This window comes from Antechinus flavipes, chromosome 4 (genome assembly GCF_016432865.1).
Source record: "Antechinus flavipes isolate AdamAnt ecotype Samford, QLD, Australia chromosome 4, AdamAnt_v2, whole genome shotgun sequence".
NCBI classification, from domain to species: Eukaryota; Metazoa; Chordata; class Mammalia; order Dasyuromorphia; family Dasyuridae; genus Antechinus; species Antechinus flavipes.
This window is the reverse complement of record NC_067401.1, coordinates 388,422,342-388,444,557: the sequence shown is the minus strand read 5'-3', so window position 1 is coordinate 388,444,557 and position 22,216 is coordinate 388,422,342. Positions and strand designations below refer to the sequence as shown.

General features: G+C 38.3%; 1 protein-coding gene across 2 annotated transcripts in view; it reads right to left on the bottom strand.

Annotated features, from left to right (window-relative positions):
• Positions 1-22,216, bottom strand: part of CACNA1S (calcium voltage-gated channel subunit alpha1 S) — a 101,638-nt gene that overhangs the window by 69,744 nt on the left and 9,678 nt on the right. For both annotated transcript variants that reach the window (XM_051998675.1, XM_051998676.1), the window contains exon 3: positions 398-537. In XM_051998675.1, coding sequence (XP_051854635.1) covers positions 398-537 — 140 coding nt within the window. The remainder of the gene's footprint in view (positions 1-397; positions 538-22,216) is intronic.

The following is a 22,216-nucleotide window of genomic DNA, read 5'->3' as shown; positions in this document are numbered from 1 at the left end:
CATCTCCCTAAATTCTGCACAGTGCTTGATAAATTTGATAAATGCTTATTGATTAATAAAAAGAAATGATTTACAGGAGTCAAAATGCTCAGCTGGGACAATGGGGTGGGGTTGAATAGTCTCTCAGACAAAGGGTCTTATGATACTCTCCCCTATGTCTTTAAGATGGTGACTGTGGGGACTCCCCCGTGAAAGACATCAGTGGAAGGATCCAGTTCTGCATTCTTTAAACTTTTAATTTAAATTTTTTTTTCTGAGGCAGTTGGGGTTAAGTGACTTGCCCAGGATCACACACCAGTTCTGCACTTTTCTATTAGCATACCTCCTGTCAAAGATAGTAGGAACACACGCATCCCCAACCCCTCCAATCCTGCGATGATTGCAGGTCACTCCTTACCCAAGGAAGACGATGATAAAATCTAGTACATTCCAGCCACTGCGCAGGTAAGCATCTTGATGGAAGAGGAAACCATAAGCAATGATCTTCATGGCGGCTTCAATTGAAAAGACAATGAGGAAGAAGTACTCCAACTTCTCCTACAGGATTGTTAGAGAGTGGGAGAGAGGTTAGCCCCAAATAGAAGACTTCCTAGTGGGTTTGTCTTGCTACCTGGGTATGATTTTTCTTGCTATCACTACCCCAGAGACTGAAATCATTTCTTTTATATAGGTCTGAGATTCAAGATGTTTTTCACTTTAAAAGGGATATCCCTTCCCACATTATCCACTGTGATATAGCAGATACAGCCACCTGCTTAAAGGACAATATTTTACAGCAAAGAGGGATGAGATCATGAGAGTTCATGCTATACAGGTGATGGACACAGTCTCATGTTTTTCAATTCATTCTGACTTGGTCAACAGCAGAGCTCAGTTAGTCTACCCAGACACTCTTGTTTTGTAGCTTTTACAAACTTAGTCCCAGATAAGTTAAGGGGCTAACTCAACACCACACAGGTATTAAGTGGTTTTCGAACCCAGGTTCTCTGACTTCAAATGCAACACCTCGTCATTGTATCACACTGCCTCCCCCTCCTCCTGGCTAGCTGACTCCTATAAACTAAATCATTTGGGTCATTTTGTACTTCCTTAAGTTATTTATTTGTACTCTTTTTACTTGTCTATTTAGGGGCAGCCAAATGACACAGTAGATAGAATGCTGAGTCTAGAGTCTAGAAGACTCATCTCCCTGAATTCAAATCCAACTTCCGACATTTATTAACTGCAATCCTAGGCAGCTATTATTACTCACTAGGCAGCTGTGGCTAGAGTGCTGGGCTTGGAGTAAAGAAGACCTGAGTTTGAATTTGGCTACAGATACTTGCTAATAGTGTAACCCTGGGCAAGTCGCTTAATCCTGCTTGCCTCAGTTTCCTCATCTGTAAAATGAGATGGGGAAAGGACTCCAATATCTTTGCCAAGAAAATCAGACAACAAAAAAACTGTTTGCTTGTTTTTAATCTCCTCCTTGTAGCCCCCCTCTCCAGTTAGAAGTAAGTTTCAAAAGGACAAGGACTTTCATGTTTCATTTTTTGCATCTCCAGAACCTAGCTCAGTGCATTTCACATTTTGGAGAAAAGGATGGGTTATTTCATGAATAATGAGGAAACTTCCTCTATCATGCAGATTGGCACTTATTTTGCAAATTCTAGTCTTGAAGAGTTGCTGAGGCACTCACAGATTAAATTACTTGGGTTATACTTCCAGCTTGTGTCAGAGGTGGAACTTGAATCTATCTACCTATCTTCAAGGCTAACTATTTACTATACCACATTGTCTTCCTATGCTTTGTACATTATAGGTGCTTAATAAATGCTCACTGACTGAATTCTTGGATTATTCTTCTTTTCCATTCTGAGGTCAAAGTTAGTTCTCTTAGCCCCTATTATCACTGTGACAGCAAGATCTGGGATGGAGATTATCCTTTGGTTAAATCATTCTCCTCAAAGCCACCTAAACTGAGTTGGTTTGGTCTCTGCTCATAAAATTTCCCTAATAATAATTGTCATTCAATTATTTCATGTTTGACTCTTTCTGATCCCATTTAGGGTTTTCTTGACAAAGATGCTGCAGAGGTTTGTCCTTTTCTTCTCCAGCTCATTTTACAGATGAGGAAATTGAGGCAAAGAGAGTTAAGTGACTTGCCCAGGGTCACACTACTGGCAAGTATCTGTGGTCAGATTGAACCCAGATTTGAATCCTTACTCCCAGCCCAGCACTCTAGACACAGCTGCTCAGTGAATAATAGCTAACTGTCATATAGTGCTTCAAATGAGCAAAATGCTTTGTTATTTCTTTTTTTTTAATACTTTATTTTATTTAATAATAACTTTATATTGACAGAATCCATGCCAGGGTAAATTTTTTTACAACATTATCCCTTGCACTCGTTTCTGTTCCGATTTTCCCCCTCCTTCCCTCCACCCCCTCCCCTAGATGGCAAGCAGTCCTATATTGCTTTGTTATTTATTTTGAAATTCACAACAAACTTGCAAAGAAGTCACTGTGGTCATGATTACCCCCCAAATAATCACTGTGGTTGTGATTGCCCTCAAAGTAGTCACTATGATTATTACCCTCAAAATAGTTAGTATGGTCATTATTACTACCATTTTATAAAGGAGAAAATAGACTCAAAAGAGGTTAATTGACTTTTTCTGAAGTGACCCAGATCATGTCTCAGAGGCAAAATTCGAACTCAGATCAACCTGACTTTAAGTCCCGTGTTCAATCTACTATGACCCGCAAAACTGATGTTTCTGGCTCAGGCCTTGAAGCCACTTTGATCTCCTCATGTTTCCTTAGATTTTCTTTAAAGCTTTAAATATTTTCAGAATTCTGTACTTCTTGCCATCATGGGGCTTCCAACAACTTTCCAGCCTTAGTCACCATAACTCTTTGCAGCAGCATCCTTTCAGATCTCATCCTTGGATTTTGTCTTATCACAGAGAAATATTAGCATTAACTTGAATATCTGTGCAATTTAATTTTAAGATTACTTTATCTGGGCCCAACCACACTGGTCTATTGCCAAATTTTCAGAAAGTTTTTTCCCTCCCCTTCAACTTGGTGGTGAAAAGCAGGTTTCACCAATAGCCTAGTCAGAGATCTCCAAGGATCTTTTTCAGTGAAAGCTTCCAGAAAGTGTAGGTGGAAATAAAGACATGAGGAATCGATTCTCAACAGATAATATTGGGGGCTTTGCAAAATCACCCTAAACTCCTCAAGGGTACCTTTGGAATCCTGAAGGAAATCTTGCTCCAGGACCCAAGACTGATTTATAAGAATAGGAGTTGAGATAAGGCTCCTTAGAGATTATATGGACTCTACATTATAGAAGACACACTTAATTCTCTTGATTACTCTCATGAATTCCTAATAACATTTATATAGTGCTTATTGTGTACCAGGCACAGTGCTATCTTATTTGATCTAACTAATCCTGTGAGATATAAACAATAATATTGTAATAATAACTTTCATATAGCACTTATTGTGTGCCACTTTGCTAAACCCTTTATAAATATTATCTTATTTGATCTTCCCACTAACTCTGTGAGATATGAACAATAATACTGTAATAATAACAAACATTCATATAGCACTTATTGTGTACCAGACACTTTGCTAAGCACTTTACAAATATTATCTTATCTTCCCAATAATCCTATAAGATATGAACAATAATACTATAATAATAACTAACATTCATATAGCACTTATTGTGTACCAGGCACCTTTGTTAAGCACTTTACAAATATTTGATCTTCCCAATAACCTTGTGAGATATGAACAATAATGCTGTAATAATAACTAACATTCATATAGCACTGCACTTTACAAATATCTTATTTGATCTTTCTAATAACCCTTTGAGATATGAACAATAATGCTGTAATAATAACGAACATTCATATAGAACTTATCGTCTGCCAGATACTTTGCTAAGCACTTTACAAATATTTCATTTGATCCTCACAACAACCCTGGGTAGTCAATTTTATTATTATCCTCATTTTACATAAGGGTTAAGTGACCTACTCAGGGCCACATAGCTAGCAAGTAGCTTAAGTCTGATTTTAATTCAGATTTTTGTGACCTTAAGTCTGATGCTCCATCCACTGAGACACTTAGGTGTCTCTCCCATCCAGAAAGTTGTTAAGACAGAATAAAAATGGAAACTCATGACAGCTTTTTTTTTTCTTTTCTTTTTTTACATTTGGCATCTTCTCAAAGTGGCAGTAAAAATGTCTTTTGACAGGGAAGGTGATGTTTACCTGAAGGTAATCACTAGGAACAACATTCTGTGCTGAAGGGGCTTGTCAATTGCCAATTCTGAATCTCTCCTACTTGGGAGCAGGAAAGGGGAGACTAGAACTGAGAATGTGGATAACAGTAAAACTGGGGGTCAGGGTGAGTGGATATGTCGAGTGACTACCTGATTTCAGTTAGAGCTCTGATTTTTTTAGGGCTAGTTCACTAGAGGCAGGAATTCCTTAAGGGAAAGGGAATAAGAGAAGGTAAAAGAATTGAGTCAGCATCATAGGCTTAGGCCTGGATTGGGGGAAGGAGGAGGAAGAGGGCCCAAAATAGATGCTGTGCTTTCCACAGGCTGCAGGAGAGGCTGTTAGCCATCCATCACCCAGTCTGGCCTCCTGCAGCTGCTGCTGCCAGTCTCTTAGACATCCCTCCTGGCAGTTGGCCCCAGGCTCAGGTTGACAGTTTCAAGGACTTGTGGGTGGCCAGATGGGGTAAGTCAGCTGTCTCTGCTGCTTGGCCCCTAAAGGCACAGCTTACTCCCCCAGTGAGTTCTCTCACACAAAATCCTGGTGTTGATAGAATTACAAAGTATTAGAATTTCTGTATGTATATATGCATATATGTATGTGCGTATGTGAATATTGGTGATGGCACATGTTTGAGAATATGGTGTGAGGTCAGCATGAGACTTAATATGGGTATATTGAGTGAGGGTGTATATTTCTGTCTGTGTGTTCCTAAATGTGTCTGTGTCAGTGTATTTGTAGGTGTTAATCTGAGTCAGTACATTGCTCTCACTCTGGGAAACCCATACGTACACACTCATCAAAAGTAGAGAATAACTCCCTCTCTAATAAGCCTATTTATTGACTCATAGAATTAGATAATATCTGTAACAAACAACAATAATGTAAAGTACTTTGTAAACATTAAACTAAAAAAACTTTATAATTATCACATAAATTCTAACTATTATTATTTTCTAAAAGTGATATGTTCAAGCAGCTCAACTCCCTTATTTTATGAGTGAGGAATGGAGACCCAGGGATGGAAAATCATTGTCTTGGTCACACAACAATCAGTGTCTGTGTGGGGATTTTAATCAACAGGGTTCTCTGTGTCAGAATAATGGAAACTAAGAATTAGGATGGAAATATATACATGTGTTGTAAAAACAGCCCGTTCATACCCGTTACAGGTTTCTTCATTGCCCTATATAGCATATTCATCTTTAATTCTTCAGAAATTATTGCATTTCATGTTTTGCTGACATAAAGCAACAGTGATAGATGGCATTTGCTTTCATGGGAAACTTGGAAGATTTGGAACTTACAGAAAGCAATCCTGCCTTTTCCATTTCTCCTGTTCAAATCTGGGCTAAACTCATTGTTAATCTGTACTATTTATGTCCTTCCTCTCTCTCCTCTCTCTCTTCTCTCTCTTTCTTTTCTCTCTCTTTCTTTCTTTCTCTCTCCTCTCTCTCTCTGTCTCTCTCTCTCTCTCTCTCTCTCTCTCTCTCTCTCTATATATATATATATATATATATATATATATGGAAAAGTTCTATAGGTTGTCCATTCAAATACAAGTTATAAGCTGAACAGTAGTCATTTTTCATCTATTTGATATTTCCTGTGTGGATGATCTGACCAAATACCTTTGAATGATTACAGATCTCTTCTAGAGGCTCTGCAATGTTCTAGGGCACAATATCACATAAAAAACAGGAGACTCTAGAAACCCTCACCATCTATAGAGAACACTTTTTCCAATTTGGACTCAGCTGGATGTCTTCTATTACAGGTAAAAACATTTTGGCCAAGCATGTGTCTCCCTATTTTATGTCTCATCTGATATTGAGGAGTAGAAAGTCATTGAAAAATTAGTTTTGTTTTTATGCTTCCCAAGAATATTTAGTAATTGTCTATCTTTTAGTCAGTTGTAAAATGGTAAATATGTAGACCATTATTGAATATCTCTTGAGGAAGCCTGCTTGTTTTCTACCAATATCCTCATTAGAGGATATCTTGTATCATAGATAGATGATTCTCATAAAGATTTATTGGAGAATAGAGGTTGGGAGAGTAGACGTATAATTTAGGTATAATTGATGGTTTCTCTATCTCCTTTTATTAATAAGATCTAAGATTTTCCCTTCAATGGCTTTGATATCTTCCCCTCCCTCAGATATCTTGCATATCAATCCCCCAATGCTGTCACAATTGTGTTGACTCCAACACAGATTTCTATATACACTTAGTCTAATCCTAAGGCTTTCCCTGTCTTTGTTCTTTTGTAGAATTTCTTCCTCCTCTGTAAGCACATCCAGGAATGTGATATTAGAGTCCAAATGTAGTTGATCTCCTGTCTTTGCTCCAGAAAACAGTTTTGTGTTTTCCATTTTTCTTCTAGTTATTGTTCTCCTTCTGCTTTCATCCTTAATTGCCCTTGGGATGACTTACTTATTTGGTTATCTTGCCAAATAGTCTTTTCCTGCTCTGAATCCTGCTCTTAAACCTAAAAATCAGGCAAAAGTAACAAAATATGAGAAGAGTCAATTTTGGAGAGATTATAGAAAGATCAGGGACACTATTGATCACTGGGGGAGCTGTGAATTGGCACATCCATTCTGGATATCAATTTGGAATTCTGCAAGTGGCAAAAAATGTCCATACTTTTTGAACCAGAATTTCTACTTCTAGGTATATATATATATCTTTAGGATATATAGTATATATCTCTTTAGGATATGGAGATCACTGAGAAAAAGAAAGTATTAACATATACCAACAAAGACATTAATAATAACACTTTTTTGTGCTATAGAAACAAAGAAAAACACAATAGATCAATTGGGGAATGGCTAAATAAACTATTACATGAATCTAAGTAAAGATTTCTGTGTTCTAAGAAATGACAAAATGAATTGATGATAAAGGAAGTGAGTAGAATCAAGAGAACCTTGTTCACAGCAAGATTATGTGATGATCAACTCTGATGGACTTGGCTCTTTTAAACAGTGAGGTGATTTAGGTCAGTTCCAATAGATTTGTACTAGAGAGTCATCTGCATCCATAAAGAAAGACTATGGATACTGAATGTACATCACAACATAGTATTTTCACCTTTTTTTCTTGTTGTTTGCTTGGTTTTTTTTCTTTCTCATTTTCCCCCATTTTTAATCTGATTTTTCTTGTGCAGCATAAGTGTGGAAATATGTTTAGAAGAATTGTACATGTTTAGCGGATATTAGATTATTTGCTGTTTAAGAAGGGAAGGGAAGAGAGAAAAATTTGTAACACAGGGTTTTGCAAGAGTGAATGTTGAAAATTATCTTTACATGTATTTTGAAAATAAACTATTATTTTAAAAAAGAAATGAAAAAATGATGACTACAAAGAAATATGGAAAGACATATGAACTCATGCAAAGTCAAATAAGCAGATTCAGGAAAGCAACATACAAAATGACCATCACATTGTAAATAGAGAAAACAGCAAACACAAAACAATTAAAAAATAAGTGTGATGATATGATGAGGAATAATCTTAGCTCTAAATAAGGGACATGAAGATACTTCCCCCAGCTTCTGATATTGCTTATTATATAAGATATTTTCTATATGTTTATTAGTTTTGTTGAATTTTTCTTTAAAAAAAACCCCAAACCCAAATTCCTAGATATAAGAAATGGTTTTTTGAAAGGGGAAAAGGAAGAATGAAGAGGAAAATGTACATTATGGAAAAATAAAATATATCAATAAAAATCTACCTACATGTAATTAGTAACTGGCCATCTAGAAATATAAACATTTAGTGATTCCATTTATTGAAGTTTCTAATGATATGTAAGGAACAGCCTTGACTCTTTACCTGAGAGCATACACAAGCATTTTCTGACTATTGCTAGTCTGCATTTTTATTGGCTGTTAGATGAGTATATATAAAAGATTTCTGCTGAAGCAATGAGGTCTCTTTCTTTCCCTGAGGTTCAACTAGGTCTCTTTCCTTCCCTGAAGTTGAGCTGCTTTGGGCTACTGCGTTGGGGAGAGGCTATGGGCAGGCATGTTTGGTTGGGGTCAATGAACAATATAAGGGTAATACTAAATGTAATTGGTGATTTTTAATGGAGAGAATACACTGGAAAGGGGATATAGGTGGATAGAATTAAAAAGCAACCACATTGCCCTTCAGAAGTATTCCCCAGAAAAGTCTGATGAGGAGATATATCTATGTAGCATTGATCTTGGGACCTTGTCAGATCTAGTGCTGGAATAAAAGTCTTAATTAAGGGTTAATTAAAACATAAACAAACTGGCTTTACCCTCCACTGTTTCTTCTTTATGAGACAATATACTTGTAAATGCCCAATATTCTTCTACATAAGGTTTTGCATATGAGCTTATATTCTAGTCCACTGTGGCCTTTGGCAGCCACCTCTCTCTGCCCAGCAAATTAGTCAGATAGCTGCTGATTGTATGCTTTCTGGACTGTTTTGGTTTTTTTGCTATGACAATTAATTTACATTAATTATAATGGATTATAGTTAAGGTCATTTTGGATATCCATTTCCCATTTTTGGCTGTGAATGATTATATAAATGTAAATTATAATTATGCATATTATTATTTTATATTTGCTTTACCATGAATTCCCTATATGATCTTAGATAAATTGCTTTACTTTTCTAAGTGTCAATTTCCTCAGCTGAAAAATGGGGGGAAAAGATGAAAAATTGGAAAAATGCTATGTCTACTATACAGGATTACTGACACTCAGCATAATGTCTGGCACATAATAGGTGCTTAATAAGTATTTGTTGACTAACTCTCACAAAGGTAAGATAAGATAAGAAAGATAAGTTTTCTAAAATAAAGCACTATGTAAAAAGCAAGGTAACAATGTATTGCCTTTATGTTTTTTCTCAGTCAAACTCTAAGGAAAAAAAAAAAAACCTATTTATACTGGTTGTTTCCATTTCTTCTCTCACTTCCAATCCCTTGTTATCTAGAATACAACCTTATTACTCAGATGAATATATTCTTTCCCAAGTAACTGACAATGTTTTAATTATTAAGTTCTTTAGCCTTTTCTCAGTCCTTATCCTTCTTGACTTCTCTAAATTTGACACTGCTGACCATCCTTTCCTCCCAAATACCTTCTCTTTTCTGAGATTTTGTCACATTGCTCTCTCTTGGTTTTACTATCTGTACGACTGCCCCTTTTCAGTCTCCTTTCATATCATATTCTTCTAGTGTGCACGTACCCCCAAGATTCTGTCTTTCTACATCTTAACTCCTTGGTGACCTTATCAGTTGAACTCATGTGTCCTATAATCATCTTCAGGCAGAGAGCTCTAAGAGTCCTATTTCCAGTCCTCCCAAAAAGTCTTGCTCTCTAGGTATATTACAAACTCAAGATGCTTGATCTTCTCCCCATCCTAACTTACCCATTTCTCTCAATGATACCAGGTTTTCAATTTGGAGCTAACCTCTACTTCTCAGTCTCCTTTTCCCCACACATCTAATCAATTGTCACATATCGTTAACTCTACCTCCATAACATTTTTCCAGGTTTGTTCCTTTCCCTCCAGTCACATGGGTGCCAACCTTTTCAGGCCTTCTTCTCTTACCTGGAATATTTTGATAGCCTTCTCATCATTTTGTCTCCAGCTTTTCCTCATTGCTATTCATCTTCTGCACAACTGTCAAAGTAATTTTCTTTTTTTTTAAGCTTTTTATTTTCAAAATATATGCATAGATATATGCAAAACCTTGTGTTCCAAATTTGTTTTTCTTCCTCCCTTACTCCCATCCCCTCCCTTAGATGGCAAGTAATCTAATCTATGTTAAATATGTGTAATTCTTCTATACATATTAGCAATTTTCCTAAAACACTGAAACGACCATATTACTACCTGATGCAAAATGTTTTAGTAACTTTCTATTGTTCCAGGATAGAATTCAAACTGCATTTGGGCATTTAATACTTTTCACAATCTGGTTCAAGCCTCCCTATCTAGGACCGTTAAACATTGTTCCTGTTTCATGCACTCCCTGGTCTGGCCAAAGTAGCTTTCTTGAATCTCTTTATACATGGTATTTCTCTGTATCTTTGCAGACTTCACCCAATGCACTTCCTTGTCACTTTTGCCTCCTGAAATTCCTACCTTCAAAGTTCTGCTCAAATGCTAATTCTTCTAAGATGCTTTTTTTTCTATCTATCCAGTTACTAGTACTTTCTCATTATTCCTGCCTCCCCAAGTCTCAGGTAAGAATAATTATCTTCATTTTACAATGAATTGTAAAATTGAGGAAACTGAGACAAACAGAGGTTAAGTGATTTATCCAGCCAGGATGACTCCATTATTAAGTATCTGAGAGTGGATTTGAACTCATGTTTTTATGATTTTTCAGAAAAGTCATTCTATTCATTAAGCTATTACTTGTTCATCCCTGGCACATAGCAGACACTCAATAAATGCTTGTTGGTTGATAATTTAAATTATCATTATTATAATACCACCATTATCAACAGTGCTCCCTCTTTAAATGGGGATGTCTGCCCTCTCCATAAAGAATGCCTGTCAGACCTTGTTATCTTCCCTTAGCTGGAGTGGGCTCCTCAGGCCCTTTGCTACTTCATTGATAGCTTTGGAGGAGAACTGAAACTTGGGTCCAGTCTGTGTTTCTTCTCAACCATCTTACTCATTATGTCTATAGGTACAAGACTGGTCTCAGCTTCCATCAGCTATAAGTACTCATTAAATTACTTTGTTAGCATCTACTTACCAGACCATCTACCTTCCATAGAAGTACTTACGTAAAAGATCAAGTCAGGGGAATTAATGCTTTCTGACAATAACATCAGGGGCCCAAAGGGGAGTATTTCCCTCTTGGAAAGACCAATAGGTTCTGTCTAGACATAACCATCTGGGACCAAAAGAGCTATTGGGAACTCTTGGTTACTCTTATCTGTCCAGTATTTGGATTATTAAGACTGATTGCTTTTACTGACTGTTTTTGTTCTCTACTGTTCATGGTGATGATGGAAAAGAATGGCATCATTTATACAATCAGTGGGCCTGGAGTCTTGATAATCCAGAAAGCATCCCGAGAAAGGCAGCCAAGATGGTGGAAAGCTATTACATTCATGCTCTATGAATATAAATTGAGGGAGGAAATTATAAAGATACAAATTTAAACTTGCTAAACAGCTAATGATTAGAACCATACAAAAGTGGAATAAACCATACAAAAGTGGAATAACTTGTCTTGAGAGGTAGTGGATTTCTCTTTACTGAAGGTCTCTGACTAAATGCATTTCATACATATTTGATTGATTGAAGTTACCGAGGGGACTCCTGTTCCAGTATGAATTACCTTCGGTGGCCTTCTAGTTCTGAGATTCCTTGCTTCCTTAGAGTTTTCTCTGCCTCTGTGGATCTGCCCAGTAACACAGCCTTAAATATACCTCTCTCTTTGTTTCTAGGATATGACTTGGCAGCCTGCTTGGGCTCCCAGAGGGGAAAGTCAGGCAAATGTACTTTTTGCCTTTCTCCATGGTAGGGGGAGGGAACAATAGGCCTCTCATGCCTATGTACACTGTCTTACCCACATCCTGTCATAGTGTCTCAAATTCTCCCACCGTGCAGTTACTCATTTGGATTAAGCCATAGTTTCCTGTTAAATGCATAGTCCCTAGTGAGAGATAATCCATTAAGCCTTTATCAATCTTTAATGCTTTAACTTAGTACTTTGTCAAACTCTTCCCAAGGTGACTGCTAGCTTAGAAAATTAGCTGCAGAAAAGGTTGAGAGAAAGGTCTGGAGTATGGGAAGGTACCCTGAAAATATAGGTCTCAGTGAGAGGGGGAAATATAGGGGCTTCAAGAAGTCCTTGTGGGGGCAGATGGGGGGAGGAGGATGCTGGAAGGGAGGTGGAGGCTCTCTAAAGACAAACTTCAATAACTTTACAACTGTGTCTAGGGCTAGCACAGAGGACTTTCCAAAGATCTGATGTTTTGCTTCCCTACTTAATGAACTCCAGAGCCCCCCAGTGCCTCAAGGATTTAGTTTATGTTATAAATGCCTTCGTTTGGAATCTCATGCTCTTCAAAATGTGCCCCATCCTACTTTTCTGATTTTATTACACATCATTCCCCTGAATGTATAAAACAGTTCAAGTAAACTGACCTCATTTTTCCTCACACAAGATATCTCCCATCTCCTTGCCTTTTACCCTTGCCATCTGCACAGGCAGAGTTCAAACCCTCCTACCTTTACCTTTTTAAAATCCCTGTTTTCCTTTAAGATCCAGATCAATCATTTATTTCTTCATGAGGCCTTTTCTGGTTGTCTCAACTACTACTGACTTGACCCTCATCTTGACTTTGCATTTGATTTGCATCTATTTTATATATACCTATATATGTACCTGGTAGCCTGGTATTTTTCCTATTAGAGTATAAGCTCCTTGAGGACAGGGACTGTTTCACTTTTGCATTTCCCAGTGTTCAAATACAGTTCTTGGTACATACATTTCTTAAGAAATACTTGTGGATAGAATGACTGATGAGATCTTACAAGGGACTGAGGCAAAAGAACATGAGAAATATGAGGATTAATTTATACATAATGTGGTAGAAAGGACACTGACTAAAGGGAGACTAGATTTGAATGCAAGCTCTGTCACTATTTCATTATATATATCTGGTCTTTGTATACATTTGTCTCCCCCTTTCTCCTTCTTTCTCTTTTCCCCTCACTGCCTTGTCCTTGTTATCTCTTCCTCTCCCCCCCCTCCTCCTCCTCTTCCTCCTCCTCCTCCTCCTCCTCCTCCTCTTCTTCTTCTTCTTCTTTTTTCATTGCTCTCTCTCCACCTTCCTGTCTTCTGTCTCCTTGATTTCTCATTCTTTCTCTTTCCCCCTTTCTTGTCACTTCCCTCTACTCTCTCTGTTTTTCTCTATCTGTCTCTCTCTTGCTCCCTCTTTCCCCTATCCCCTTTTCTTATTTCTCTTTCTCAAAGTTGTTATTTTCCATTAAATGATAACTTAATTTTGATCATATCTAATTTCACTTCTGATATTCTCTCATCCTCTTTGGGGGTGTACTGTGCCCCTTTGGCTTCAGAGATTTTCCTGGGTCCTTTTGACTTTGTGATTTGATTTCTTGATTCTGACTCCCTGCAGAATTCTGACCTCTGGGTAGCACCACTTAAACCAGTATCACTAAGATCTTCCAAGAGAAACCGGCCTCACAAAATGTCCATTTACCCTCTCCTCTCATAATGTCCATCTACCCTCTCCTCTCATGGAGCATTCAGGGCTTTCCTATTACCAAGATTGATTCAGGGTCTAGGTTTGGAAAATGACCCACTCGAGAATGAAGTGAGTGGATATATTTAGGCCTGTGAATCTTTGCCCAAAACAAACTGACACTTTCTGCTACCTCACCTCTCCAAACAGAGCCCTAAAATGGTGTCAGGCTCCAAGCAGGCTCTCTTTTCCCCTCCCTTTCCTTTGACTGCAGAAGGCAAGAACAGGAACTTATAGGGTGTAGTAGCACTGTGTGTGTGTGTGTGTGTGTGTGTGTGTGTGTGTGTGTGTGTGTGTGTGTATAGATTGATGGATAGAATAAGAGTCTTTAGAAGAGATAGCCTGGGGACTATTGGGGAACAAGAAAAGGGAAGGCTCAGAATAAAATTAGCTGAAATGAGGGAACTTGCAAAGTCAGAGTGAGCCTTCACATTCTATTACTTTTTTTTTCAGGTTCTGAGGAGAATCTATCAAATGTAGCCATGGCCATGGGCGGGGGTGGTAGAAGGATGAACTTTGGTGCTTTCCTTTGAGAAAGTAGAGACAGATGTCTTCTGAATCTTTTGATTAGTTAAAAGAGTCTCAAAAATTCTTTGCTCTGGAATCTGTGACTAAATTTCATGGTGGGTAGAATGTGCCTGGGTGAGGGGTTAAGCATCAGGGATTATAAGTAAAGAGCTGAGAGGAAGCTCAGAAATGATCGAGTCCATTCCCTTTCCTTGACAAGAATGGAAGCAGGATCAGAAAAATGAAATGATTTACTTCTGTTCTCCCAGCCAGGATTTAAATTCAAGTTATGTGGCTTCAAATCCAGGATGTACCATGTGGCCTCCCTGGATTGGGAGTAAATGTTGGGGTCCAGGACTGTGTTCAGTAGAAGCTACAGTCTCACTCCATTTGGGTCTCTGAGGCCTCTGAAAGCCAGTCCTGCCCACGTTCAGGAGTCTGTGTGCACATTCCTGACCCTATAAAAAGTCCCCCCAGTCTTGATGGGATGCCAGGGATGCCAGAGGCTTGGGCCTCAGCCATCTTAGGGACACTGAGCTGTAACCTAATCCCATAAATCCTTAATGGAGTATCAATGAAGGAGGCTATTGTGGACCAAAGGGCCCTGCCAGAGCTGCCACCTCAAAGGGCACATGAGGGACATGAATGGCCACCTCCCTAAATAATAATAGCTCACATTGAGATCATGCTTCAAGGCTTACAAAGCACGTGTCTCACAATAACTTTGTAAAGTAGATAGGGACCTTATGACTGTGTCTATTCCATCCTTTCAGGGAAACTGAGGACCAGAGATTTAGTGACTTGCTGAGAGTCATGCAGTTAGCAACTTTCAGAGTCAGGATTTCACTTTGGGCTTTGCTTGATCAGAGAGTCCAGAGCTCTTTCTACTACCACCCAAGCTGCCTCTCTAAGAGACCCCACTGCTCTCTTTCTTCCCTTAGAACCCTTGAGCTAATTAGTGAGAGTCTTCAGATGAGACTGACTCCATTGGCCATGGGGTCTAAAAGTGGGCATTGTAGTGTTCTGGAGATTTTAACTAGAGATTTCCCTTGCTTACATTTAGAGAAAGAGGGCTATTTGAAGGGTTCTAAGGCTGGGGACTGAGGAGTCCTAGATTCCAGCCTTCCCTTGTACCCAGAGAGGAACGTGTTGCTTCTGATGGTAGAATGTAAGCTCTTTGAGGGCAGGGACTGCTTCATTTGTGTGTGTGTGTGTGTGTGTGTGTGTGTTAGTATCCCCAGTGTCTACCATAGAATATGCCCAGTAGAGTAAGCATTTAATAAATTCTTATTGATTAAATTCACTGTCTCTTTGAAAACAAACTTTCCTCTGTCAGTTTAACTTCAATCTTCAACTCAGTATAGCTTTTTTCCTTTTCTCTTAAGCCCAAGTCTCTCTCTGTCTCCCCCTCTTTATATCTCTGTTTTTCTGTCTCTTTCTCTGTTTCCCTCTCTGTCTTTCTGTCTTTGTCTGTCCCTGACTCTCTCTCTGTCTCTGTGTGTGTGTCCTCTCTTTGTGTTTCTGTCTTTCTGTCTCTGTCTCTGTCTCTGTCTGTCTCCCCCTCTCTTTGTAGCTCTGTTTTTCTGTTTCTTTTTCTATTTCTCTCTCTCTCTCTCTCTCTCTCTCTCTCTCTCTCTCTCTCTCTCTCTCTCTCTCTCTCTGTTTCTCTGTCTCTATGTATGTATGTGTATGTGTGTGTCCTCTCTTTGTGTTTCTGTCTTTCCGTCTCTTTGTCTCTATTGTCTTTCTGTCTCTGTATTTGTCTCTCTCTGTCTTTGTCTCTTTTTTCTCTCTGTTCTCTGTGTGTCTCTGTTCTGTCTGTTTCTATCTCTCTCTGTCCCTCTTTCTCTCTGTGTCTGTCTCTCTGTCCCTCTGGAACTGTCTCTGTGTAAATGTCTCTCTCTGTCTCCCTCTCTGTGTATCTCTTTTTGTCCCTTTCTTTGCTTTTCTCTGTCTGTTTCTGTCTCTTCTATTAGCATGATTCTTAAAGCTGGAACATCAGATAATAGGAGAATCTAACAACTCCTTAAAGAATCTTCAGCATGGAAAAGTAGTTCTTCAACATGGGAATTTTGTTGCAGGAAGAAAGTTGGATAAATGGGATGATTCACTTCCCAGAGTTTCATGATTACTAGTGACTGGAGTCAGCCTGTGATTCAGCCATGTTGATCCCCTTGTTCCTTACAAATGATGATCCATTTCCCAATTTGGTGCCTCCTCATCTTGACTACTTGGCTTTCCTGGCTTCCTTCAAGGTACAGCTCAAGTCTCACCTTCTGTAGGAAGCCTTTCCCAGTCCTCCCCACCCCACCAGGGACTTTCTTTTGAGTGTGACCTCCACTCTCTAGATCTCTATATATCTCTCATTTTCTAATTTCTGGTTATTTACTTTTCCATCATAATGTGAACTTATTCAGGTCAGGAATCATGTTTTTGCCTTTCTTTGTCTCCCTGGCTCTTAGCATGGTGTCTGGTACAAAATAAGTACTTAATAAATGCTTGACTGACTTACTCCTTAAAAAACTCAAAGCTTGAAATGGAAATGATCTCCCACTGTTTATCCAATCCTGTGAACTTAGCTAGGATAGGATGGGGGCAAACAAGACCCCCAGGATCCTACTGTACCAGCTCAGTGATACTTGTCCATGGCTGAGGAGGATTTGCTCCATTTTCAAAAGCACTGTAGGGGTACCCCCTTCCACATTTTCCCAGTACTTAGTCAACATAGGAGTGAATACTAACATGGCACCTACTTAGATAGCAGTTACTAGAGTGAAGGACTCGGGTCAGAAAACCAGAGTCCTGGACCTATTCTAGTCGTATATTCTAACTAATCACACACCTTCTGAAAATTTCCTACTCCTCCTAGAGCCTCCAGGTCTTTGATGTACTAAGGAATGAAAAAGCCACATATGTTTAGGGAATATGGGACTGACTTCTATTATAATAGGGTCAGGAAGATCTGGATTCAAGTCTCACTTCTGATATACACTGGCTGAGTGACCCCAAGCAAGTCATTTTAATGAGACAGGCAACTGTCTCCAGCTCTTTCTGTCCCTTGTAAGGAGCTGCCCTTCAGAAGAAGCAATGATTCAGACAGAAGAACACTGATGAAGGTGCATGTTTTTTCATCTAGTCCTGTACTTCTCTTCTTCTTCTTCTTCTTTTTATTTTTATTTTTTTGTTTGCAAGACAATTTGGGTTAAGTGACTTGCCCAGAGTCACACAGCCAGGAAGTGTTGAGTGTCTGAAGCCAGATTTGAACTCAGCTCCTCCTGACTTCAGGGCTGGTGCTCTATCCACTGTACCACCTAGCTGCCCCCAGTATTTTTCAATAGGAAGTACTTTCTCTCCCTTTTTCTCGAGATTATTACTCTGTTCTCTTCAGATACATTTTAAAATGTAGATTCTGAATTATATAAAAGGGGTTAAGCATCAGGTTTGGCAAGGCTAGAGATTGTCAAGGTGGTTGAAAGATAACACATTTGATGCAAATTAGTTTTTGAGCTCAAACTTGACTTCCAGAGATTGAAAGCCAGTCATATTCAGAGAAAATCTTCAACCCTTGAAAGATTGCTGCAGGGGAGTCACTGCTTCAGACTGATTACCTCCTTCACCAGGCTTACCTATCTCCTAAGGTTGTTTTAAGGAACGCATTTTGTGAACGTTAAGGCACTTGACAAATATGATTAAAATAACCTATACACTCTTTCTTTCTCCCAGATGACATGGAATAGAATGAAGTGATCTGGGTCTCTCTTGAACAAAGCTAAATGAGAAGGGACGCTCCCAGAGCTAAATATTTTCTATTTTGGATGGAACAAAGCTCATGAAGAAATATGATAGAGGATTGTTTATTAGAGGCAGTGAGGATCACACAGTGCATAGAATGCTATACCTAGAATCAAAAGGATCTGAGTTCAAATACAGCCTCAGACACTTACTAGCTGTGTGAACCTAGGCAAGTCACTTAACTAACCCTGTTTGCCTTAATTCTCTAGAAAAGGAAATGGCTAAACACTCCAGTTTCCTAGCCAAGAAGTCTCCAAGGACAAGCATTCACATACTATAGTTCATTGGGTCAGGAAGAGTCACTTAACAAATAAACAACAACAAAAACCCTGTGACAAAGGAAATCAAGTTAAACCTGCATAAGCTGAATTGGATGAAACCATTTTTTTGTATGTGTGATCTCTCCCTTCTTTTCCAGATGATCATTAATCAACTCTTTAGTAATATTAAATTTGTATATTATATAAATTTATATATTATATACAATTATAAATTTTAGCAATAATAGAATTTCCCCAGGAATTAAAATCAATCTTATACATAAAGAGTTTGCCAATTCCATTCGCTTCCATTCTTTATAATCAGGGTATACATCCTTTGGCTCTGAATTACCATTCTGCAGTGGCTCAGCTATCATATTTACTAGTCTTTCAGAGCTTAAGAATATATAGTTCACGGGTATAGTGGATAGAACACCAGGACCTGAGTTCAAATCTGGCCTCAGATATTTAACACGTCCTAGCTGTGTGACCCTGGGCAAGTCACTTAACCCTAATTACCTCAGGGAAAAAAATATATATAGTTCACCTGATCCAAATGACTTGAACTCATCAAACATTGACAACCATCTTCTTTGTTAGCTTGACTACCAGCTCTCTATTAGTCACTTTTGTTCTATTCTATCCAGTCCCAAAGATTATTCTCCTTGGTAGAGAAAATAGAAGAAAAAAGAATTGAGAAGCTTTTCTCTGTTGTCAAGGATCATAGGATAATAAATTTAGGAATAAAGAGACCTTAGAGGCTATATAGTTCAATTCCTTTCCTTTAAACATATAAGAAACTGAGGCCTAAGAATTTAAATTACAACCTAAGGAACGATAGCCTGTATGAGCCTGAAGTGGGCTCCACAGCCAGCTCCTCTGACTCCCCAGTCAATGTTCTTTCCACTGTACCCACTTTCTACCAGCCTAAGCTGTGGCTCTATCCTTTCTTTAATCCTTTTGGATCAAAGCCATCAAGCCTCCTGGGTAGATGGGATTACTGGCATGTGTTCCTGTGCCTGGCTGACTATGCTTTTTTGTAATGAGGGCTGGGGGGAAGGGAGCAGGGACCATGAGGGGACATGGGGATGCTAATAATAATAGTATCAAAAAAAGAAGAAAAGAAAGAAGAGAATGTCATTGAAGCAATTTTAAAAAATGCACAGGGGAGAATAGAAGGAAGTTCAGAGGGAGCCATAGATAAGCAGCTTTTAAATATGTTGAATTTATTATATATTTTAAAAATACAAGCTAGATTTGTTTTCCTTGACTATGTATATCTATTACAAGGATTTTCTTTTTCTTATTTTTTCAATGAGCAGATGGGTAAGGGAGAGAAAACATTCTTATTCATTGAAAAAAATTAAATATAATTTAAAAGTTAAAAATATAAGCTGTATATAACAAATTACTAGTTACACAATTTTCTTTTTCTATCCTTCTTTGAATATGGAAATGCTTGGTGATATTTTTGAGTTCAGAATAAAAAAATTAAAAAAAAAAGAGGAAAACAGATATGTCCAGAAGATAGGAAAAAAGATATGTAATAGAGAATAAAAATCTTGGAGGAATCAACAAGGGAGAATTCTCTTTATAGCTAATTCTAATCAACATTTTGGATGATAATAGCTAGCAATTTTATAGACTACACCTCTGTATCTCATTTAATCCTAATAACAACAATAAGATAAGTGGCATAATTAACCCCATTTTACAGATGAGGAAACTGAGACTGAGAAAAATCAAATCCCTGGAGTCACATAGCTAGACAGTATGTGAGGCAAGATTTGAATCTAGGACTTCCTGATGGCAAGACCTGTACTTTATCCTCCTTTTCAGCTAGCTGCTCTAAAAGCTAGTCTGTGGTTACAATTCACTTGATGGGGAATGTATTCTTTTCCTTTAGCCAGGATCATTCTGTGTTAGTCTGGATCTAAACTGGGGGCTGAAGTGGCTTTATCTAGACTCTTCTGGTGTGAAGAAGTCAGTTTTTGAGGCAGAAAATTTCACATTCCTCAGGGGGCACACTGCTCAGTATTATAATCCATGTCCTTTGTAACCTGGGTACCCTCAAGAACCAGAACAAGGTGGTCTGGGATTTAGCATTTTGAGAAAGTAGGAAATACTCCGAAGAGAAATTAATGCCTTTTCCCTAAAGTGTGAATAGTGAAGCCTCATGCAAAGTTTTTTGTTTATTTTTAAATATTTTATTTTGTTCGAAGCTGGTTTTAGCCTGCAGAGCAGATTGTCTACTCCACAAGAATTTTACTTCTAATCAAAGACTCAGAGCATATTTTTTATTTAGGACCAGACTAAGGACCATAGGCTCATAGGACCATAGCTTTAGAAATGGCAGGGACTTTAGAAGTTATTTAATAAACATTCATTTTATGGATCCTTAAAGTTGTTTAGTAAAACTCCTTCATTTTATGGATGAGGACACTAAGTCACAAGGTCATAATGATAACAAGTTAGAAAGCCAGGATAAGAAGCCCCATTCTCCAACTCCAAATCTCATACTCTTTCTTCACTTTTCTATACTGTCTGCCTCTTTCTTTCTTTCTTTCTCTCTCACTCTCTCTTTCTTTCTCTTTCCTTCCTTCCTTCCTTCCTTCCTTCCTTCCTTCCTTCCTTCCTTCCTTCCTTCCTTCCTTCCTTCCTTCCTTCCTTCCTTCCTTCCTTCCTTCCTTCCTTCCTTCCACTTAATAGTATTTTATTTTCCCCCAATTACATGTAAAGATGGTTTTCAACATTAATCTTTCTAAAATTTTGAACTCCAAATTTTTTTCTCTCTCTCCCCCTCCTTCCTCCCTACTTGAGACAGCAAGCAATTTAATATATAACATGCTGTTTTTCAAGATTATATATCTATATAATCACACTCACCATCTCTCCCTAACATTTTCTTCTTCCTCCATCAGTCATTAGCCCTCCTTCCTGGTCAAAAATTGTCAAAGAGCAGTAGTAACAAAACCCAGGATTTCCTTAGGAATTTTTCCCAGGATCTTTTGGGCCTGTTACTAATCTTTCCTCAAACAGTAGGGAATCTCCTTTATTAGGGAAAAGATAGCTAGAAAAGGAGATTTTCCAACTTTTATCAGATAATTCTCATCCACATTCAAAACAGTTACTGGAGAGCTAAGTGCCTAACTTCACTCTCACACAATAAAGTTAAATCCATTTTTTGGGGGGGTGATTTATGTTTTCTTTCACAAGAAGATGACTTTTATGGAAATGTTTTGCATAACTTCACATGTGCCTTTTTAAAAGGGGGTGGGGGGAGAGAGGGAGAATCTGGAATTCAAAGTTTTACAAACAAATATTAAAAATTGTGTTATACATAACTGGAAAAAATAAAAATATTAAATAAAAAATAAAGTTAAACCCATTTCTTCTTGGTTTGCACTTCTCAGAGATAGAGAACAAAGATTTGTGATCCTTTATAAAACAACCCTTTGCAACCTAGTGGTCTATTCTTAACTCCAAGCTTTAGCCTTTTCTTCCTCAGGCTCAATAATACCTGATCCTTCACACTTTTTCTCAGAGGCCCCTTAGTTAATCTGTCAATCCTTAGAATGTTTTCCAGCTGCTGTCTGCCAGCTGTCTTACACACACACACACACACACACACACACACACACACACACACACACACACACGGTTCCCCCCAGATTGTAGCCCAGGACCCTTTGTCTGTCAGTATTGCTTTTATAAAAATAGGGTGATGTCCTCTTGCTGACCACATTCTCTTGGGGCTTGCAAGCTCTACAGAATGATGATATTGCCCAGCACACACTCTGCTGGGACAGACTTGCTTCTAATACTCATAGTCTTAAAGAGGGAATGGGATTCTCAGGCGTGTGGGGAGATAGATGGAGGGATGGATGATGACATTACCCAGCACTCACTCTGGCAGAGCACGCTTGCTTTTAATATTCATAATATTAAAGAGACAATGGGATTCTCAAGAGGGTGAGAGGATACAGGATTGGAGAGGTTTAGGCGCTGCCAGGAAGAGACAGGGGAGACCTGATTCCTAAGAAAAATCCAGCTCTCCTTAGTTTTCATTGTTATGACAAAGAA